The 6,751-nt window shown below is 52.4% G+C and overlaps 1 protein-coding gene across 1 annotated transcript; it reads left to right on the top strand.

The window, feature by feature from the left end:
- The first annotated feature begins 1,772 nt into the window (after positions 1-1,772).
- GPR84 (G protein-coupled receptor 84) lies at positions 1,773-3,809 on the top strand. Its single transcript, XM_014836590.3, has 2 exons — positions 1,773-1,909; positions 2,389-3,809. The coding sequence occupies exon 2, from the start codon at positions 2,408-2,410 to the stop codon at positions 3,590-3,592; it is 1,185 nt and encodes a 394-aa protein (XP_014692076.1). The 5' UTR covers positions 1,773-1,909; positions 2,389-2,407; the 3' UTR covers positions 3,593-3,809.
- The last annotated feature ends 2,942 nt before the right edge of the window (positions 3,810-6,751 follow it).

The following is a 6,751-nucleotide window of genomic DNA, read 5'->3' as shown; positions in this document are numbered from 1 at the left end:
ATGGAACAAGGAGTTTTCAGGTTTTTTTCAGGTTAATCTAGCTCCAAAAAAGGCAGAGACTAGAGATCCAGAAGTCTGACACAGAGTTGGGGCTGAAAGAAACTGGGGTTAGGGCCCAGCCTGGTGGCATAGTGGTTAAGTTCATGCTGTCTGCTTCAGTGACCCAGGGTTTTGGGGTTACGATCCAGGGCACCACAGACTGACACACCTCTTATCAAGCCATGCTGTGGCAGCATCCCACATACAAAGTAGAGGAAGACTGGCATAGATGTTAGCTCAGGAACAATCTTCCTCAAGCAAAAAGAGGAAGATCAGCAACAGATGTTAGTTCAGGGCCAATCTTCCTCACTAAAAAAAAAAAAGAAAGAAAGAAATTGGGGTTAGAGGGGCTGAGACACTAGCATGCACCACAGGTACCTCAAACCTGGTTTAAAACTGAATTCACGACGAAACTCTTTCCCTAAGCCTACTGCACTTCTCACATTCCCTCTTTTTTTTTTGAGGAAGATTAGCCCTGAGCTAACATCTGCCTCCAATCCTCCCCTTTTTTGCTGAGGAAGACTGGCCCTGAGCTAACATCCGTGCCCATCTTCCTCTGCTTTATATGTGGAATGCCTGCCACAGCATGGTTCGACAAGTGGTGTGTAGGTCTGCACGCAGGATCTGAACTGTCAAACCCTGGGCCGCTGAAGGGGAACATGCGAACTTAACTGCTGTGCAACCAGGCCAGCCCCAAAATGTAACCATTTTAAACTGGAAGAAACATCCCTGGCTCATGGCCCACACAAAAACAGATGGTAGGCCAGATTTGGCCCAAAGCTAAAGTTTGCTGACACCCTCCCCCCCCCCCGCCACTTTAGAGAACCAATTAAGCATTTATATATTTACATATCTGTCTCCTCTGCTAAACGATGCACAAGCTCGGGTATCAAAACTTCTTGGGGCTGCCCAGTGGCATAGTGGTTAAGTTAGTGCAGTCTGCTTTGGCAACCTGAGGCTCACACGTTCGGATCCCAGGCATGGACTTACACACAAGCTCATCAAGCCATGCTGTGGTGGTGTCCCACATAAAATAGAAGAAGATTGCCACACATGTTAGCTCAGGGATAATCTTCCTCAAGGAAAAAGATTGGCAACAGACATGCCAACCTTCCTCACCAAAAAAAACAAAAACAAAAACTTCTTGTATCCCCAGTGTCTAGCTCAGAGCCCGGTGCGTAGTAGGCACTCAGTACAGATTTGTTGAGTGAATGGATGAATGAATGAATGATTGAACAGGAGCCTGAGCCCCTGTGGGAAGTGAGCCAGAATCCTGGAGGCTTCATTTCCCACTTTCCTTCATCTGACTCCTTTTCTCAGACGTGCTAAAGTATCACATGGGACCCTCTGACTTGAACCACCTCCAAGTCCTGGAGAGAGGGGAGGTGGTGTTCCCCCAAGACAAACTCAAGGCTTCTGGGGTGCCTAGAGTTGCTCCTGCAACTTGGTCTTGCCCTCTGGCCCCTTGAGAAGTGGCCCAGATAGTCGGACACCCTTGTCCCCCTGTCTCGACACCTCTCAGCAATGACCTTATAGGTGTCTGCCACGCAAAGAGAGGAAGGAAAGGGAGCTTGGGTCTCAGGAAGGAGAAAGGAAAGAGTGAGACGACTTTGAGGCAAGTAGCGGGGGAGTTTCAACAGAGAAGCCCAGATTTCACTAGCCAAAGCAAAATGAATAGGACCGGAGGCGAGGGAGGAAGTGGCTGAGGTTGGGTAACTGGGGAGTTTCTTATTATTACAGTCTATTAAAATAGGACACTTGAGAACAGGGGACCTCCTGTTTGAAGCTTGACTGCCCAACAGAAAGTACTGCTCTTTGAGTGAGCTGGACTTCTTCCCCTGGAGAGAGAACTGAAGGCTGACAGACTCCGGTGAGTACCTTTGTGGTGGGCATACTTTTACTTTCTCTGTCTCTTCATCTCCCAGGTGGTAAAAACAAAAAAACTGAAGTGTGTATGTGTGTGTAGTGGAGAGGGGCAGAGGGGGCTATAACAGCATGGTGAATACAGAGAGGGGAATCCTGGGTGGTCTTAGGGGACAGGGGAAGAATCTAGAAAGGTTGGAGGGCACTAGGGTTACTGAGAGTATTTGGATGGATGTTGAAGAGGCCTGGAGTTTGCAGTGAACAGAGACTAAGAGATATTTAGATAAGAATTTGGGGAAATCTTTGACAATGGGAAAGGACTGAGATTATCTAGGGAGGGGTTTGGAGATCTTGGGATCAAGAGCCCTGGGAACGGCTTGGGAGGCAGGTGAGCTCCCGGAGCAGATCAAGTGTCCAGGGGCCCAGAGTTGTTCAAGAGATCTAAGTTCAAGGTCAGGTTCTGACTCCCTCTTCCTCTTCCACCAGCCCCGCTTCAGCCTGCATCATGTGGAACAACTCTGATGCCAACTTCTCCTGCTACCACGAGTCTGTGCTAGGCTATCGTTACGTTGCAGTTAGCTGGGGGGTGGTGGTGGCTGTGACAGGCACCGTGGGCAACGTGCTCACCCTGCTGGCCTTGGCCATCCAGCCCAAGCTGCGTACCCGCTTCAACCTGCTCATCGCCAATCTCACAGTGGCCGATCTCCTCTACTGCACCCTTCTCCAACCCTTCTCGGTGGACACCTACCTCCACCTGTACTGGCGCACCGGCGCCACCTTCTGCAGAGTCTTTGGGCTCCTCCTCTTTGCATCCAACTCTGTCTCCATCCTCACCCTCTGCCTTATAGCCCTGGGACGTTACCTCCTCATTGCCCACCCTAAGCTCTTTCCCAAAGTTTTCAGTGCCAAGGGGACAGTGCTGGCACTGGTGGGCACCTGGGTGGTGGGTGTGGCCAGCTTTGCCCCTCTCTGGCCCATCTATATCTTGGTGCCCGTAGTTTGCACCTGCAGCTTTGACCGCAAGCGAGGCCGGCCCTACACCACCATCCTCATGGGCATCTACTTTGTGCTTGGGCTCAGCAGCATCGGCATCTTCTACTGCCTCATCCACCGCCAGGTGAAGCGAGCAGCACAGGCTCTGGACCAGTACAAGCTGCGCCAGGCAAGCATCCGCTCCAACCATGTGGCTGGGACAGATTACGCCATTCCTGGTCGTTTCCAAGAGCTGGACAGCGGGCTGGCATCAGGAGGGCCCAGCGAAGGAATTTCTTCTGAGCCAGTCAGTGCTGCCACTACCCTGGAAGGGGACTCCTCAGAAGTGGGGGACCAGAGCAACAGCAAGGTAGCTAAGCAGAAGGCAGAGAAAAGCTCTCCAAGAGCACCTGCCAAGGCCAGGCCAACTAAAGGAGCCCAGAGAGCTCAGGACTCACCATCAGACTTTGGGAAGGTGACTCAGATGTGTTTTGCTGTGTTCCTTTGCTTTGCCCTGAGCTACATCCCTTTCTTAGTGCTCAACATCCTGGATGCCAACACCCAGGCCCCCCGGGTTGTCCATATGCTTGCTGCCAACCTCACTTGGCTCAATGGTTGCATCAACCCTGTGCTCTATGCAGCCATGAACCGCCAGTTCCGCCAAGCCTATGGCTCCCTCCTAAAAAGAGGGCCCCAGAGTTTCCGTCGGTTCCATTAGAACTGTGTCCCCAGTCACCAGAATCTGGGACTGTCTCCTCCAGAACTAAAGCAGCCAGCTCTTGTGGGAGTACATGAAATGTCTGTGGACATTTTTACAGACAACCTTCCAGTAACCCCCAAACCAGGCATCTCCATCCCCTGCTCAATGTTTTAGCCTTAGGCTGCCCAAGGCGCATTACTAATTATTAATAAATGAATTTCCTCCTTTTAATGCTCATATGTGGTCTTTGTGGAAGAAGGAAACAGGCCAGGGTTGGTTTGCAGCTAGAACCTAATAGTTGAAGGTTTAGGGGAAACTGAGGTCGTAAGCAGTGGGCCCAGGACAGAGCCTTCAGCTGAGTGGTTTCCAGGTCTAAAACATGTGAGTTGGTTTAAGAGGATCAGCCTGCCTTTTTGTTTAACTTCCCTGAAATAGCCCCTGCCCCTAACTACTGCTGCCAGGATCCCCTATCCCTACAAACAGGATTTTTCACTCAAAAAAGTTTTGTGATCCAGCTTTGACAGCCACTCCAGTGAGTCTAGCCCCCTGGCCCTCACCCTACCCAAAGAGAATGGCCATGGAAAGGACTCCTTGCTCTGTGGAAATGGAAGTGACCTTAGCTGGGGCAATGGCAGGCAGGACTTCTAGCTGTCCTAGTTGGGTCATACTGGCTGGAGCTAATTCACCTGGGGCCTGGCCCCCCACTTCCCCTAGACTTGCTCTTGTCATCCTGGGTTATGAAAGCAGAACAGAAACTCCAGTTAAAAATGCTCAGGGGCTGGCCTCGTGGCCTAGTGGTTAAGTTCAGTGTGCTCTGCTCCAGCAGCCCCAGTTCGATTCCTGGGTATGGACCTATACCACTTGTATGGGTGGCCATGCTCTGGTGGTGACCCACATACAAAATGGAGGAAGATTGGCACAGATGTTAGCTCAGGGGGAATCTTCCTGAAGCAAAAAAAAAAAAAAAGGAAGATTGCCAACGGACGTTAGCTCAGGGTGAATCTTCCTCACCAAAAAGAAAAAGAGAGAGAGAGAGAGTGCTCAGGGGCCAGGCTGAGGGGGATCATAGCATTCCCTTCCTCCAGCATGACCAACGTGCCAGTGCCCTTGCGCGTGCGCATGAGCAAACTTAAAGCACTTGTGGCCACCAGGTGGCGCTGGTTCTCTGTGTTTCCTTTCTGGCTTCCCTGTTGAGGACAGAAGGTGTCAGTGAGACTGGGAATCCAGAGACACCCACCCCCTCCAGGCCAGAAGGGGTGGAGACCCAGGGATCTGCACCCCTCCCTTTGGCCCAAAGCTTAGGAAGAAAAATGAATTAGACATTTATTATTCATAAGATATTTATTGTCTACTTGGCCGGGGTGGAGGGAGCCCACAAGCGCAGGGTGGGCACTGTGCTGGCACTGGGGATGGAATGTGATAGTCATGTTGACAGTGACGCTACTCTGGCTGCATGCTGTCCCTTCCCTGCCCTCAAGGCCACAGCTGGAGAGAACAAAGTGAAGTCCAGAGAGATTCAGACAAGGGCAGAAAGAACCAGAGTCACGGTGGACAGACGGATGCCCTCACCTTCAACACACTCCCAGGGCCCAGGAATCCTGCCTCCTAATCTGGAACGTGTGCTTCCCACCGTCCTCCTTCCACAAAAATCACAGCAGCCTAAACTGAGCCAAGTCCAGGCGACTGAGGCAGGGGCCCTGATGGGTGGGGTGAACAGGAGGACCAACAATGCACATCAGCCTGGGAGTGTAGACAGCAGGGTGCAGCTAAGGCTCTCTGATGATTAGCTCTGTGAACTTGAGCAGGACCCTAGACCTTTCTGGGCCTCAGGTTTTATCAATTGTACAAAGATGGGGCAGGGGGTACTCTTATCTTGTACCCAGTGCTGTCCTAACTCCTGTAAATATATTATTTCATGTAATCCCCACAGAATTTACCATGAAGTATTCACCATAATCTCTTGCTTACAAGTGAAAAAATTGCAGCACAAATAGGTTAAGCAATTTGTCCAAAGTCAAGGGCTAGTAAGTGGCATGACCATGATTTGAGGGCAGAGAGTCTGACTCCAGAGCCAGCACACACGTCTAACCACTACAGGGCAGCAGCCTTTGTAAAACTAGAATCAAATGACCAGATGATCTCTAAGAGTCCTTCCTGCTCAGACGTTCTAAGGTTCTGAAAGTTGACAATTCTCTGAAGGGCTGTAAAAGGGTTCACTTTTCATAGTCCTTGAAGGGAATTCAAAAGGTTTGGCGAGTAGAAAGGAGCAGCAAGAGGGATTGAGGTTAGACACCAGGAGGGACTTCCCAATTATCAGTCGCTGGAAAAAATGACTCAGGGGACACAGGAGGAAACCCCAGAGTCTGCGACCAGAGAGGATAGAGCTGAGCAAGAAAGCAACCCCCTCCTCTCTCACCCTCCACAGCCCACACACCCACCCCCGCCCCTAATTTCGATAAGGGTTGGGGAAAGGGGCGGCAGATTATCTCTCAGGCTTTCTCTTGCAGGTGTGCATGGCGCGTGGGTGTCCACGCACGAAGTCCCTCCTGGTGAGGAGCTCACGCGTGTCTCGGGGAAGTGTTTGCACTTGGAGGCCCTCCTGAGCGTGAGTCAGTGTCTGGCTCTGGCTCTCCATCTCTGTCAGTCTCCTGCCCGACTTTCTGACGCTCCCTCTCAAGGCTTCTCTTTGTCTCTCTCCATCTGTCCGTCTCTCCTGTAGGCTGTCTTCATCTCTGGTACCTCTGTTATCGCCTTTCTTTCTCCTAAGCTCGTTCTCTCCGCCCCCCCCTCCCCCCCGCGCTCGGCTCTCCCCGCGCCCCCTCCCCGGCCCCCCGCCCGGCCCCCCGCCCGGCCCCCCGCCCGGCCCCCAGCCCTGGCCGCGCTCGCTCGCTCGCACACTCTCTCTCTTTCGCTGTCTCTTACAGGCAGATTTATGGTCAGCCCAGGGCCTTTCATTGGCCAAGCGCTGACAGCACTTGATTTAACGCCGCCTCTCATTGGCTGAGCTTGACAGGCCGATTTACGAGTCACTCTACCATTGGCCGAACGGCCTTGGCCCTGATTGATGGCTCGGCGGCTGCGGGGAGGGGGGCGCAGCTGGGGGGTGAGGCCGCCCTCCCCTCGCCGCCGCTTCCGCCTCCCCTCCCCTGCTTTCTCTCCTCTTTCTCTCCCTCCCCA

Source organism: Equus asinus, chromosome 22, assembly GCF_041296235.1.
Source record: "Equus asinus isolate D_3611 breed Donkey chromosome 22, EquAss-T2T_v2, whole genome shotgun sequence".
Taxonomy (NCBI): domain Eukaryota; kingdom Metazoa; phylum Chordata; class Mammalia; order Perissodactyla; family Equidae; genus Equus; species Equus asinus.
The sequence above is the reverse complement of the archived record's forward strand: the minus strand, read 5'-3'. Positions and strand labels throughout refer to the sequence as shown.

What these genes read in the sequence shown, in the direction of transcription:
- GPR84 (XM_014836590.3), top strand. Translation starts at nt 2,408, where the DNA reads ATGTGGAACAACTCTGATGCCAACTTCTCCTGCTACCACGAGTCTGTG.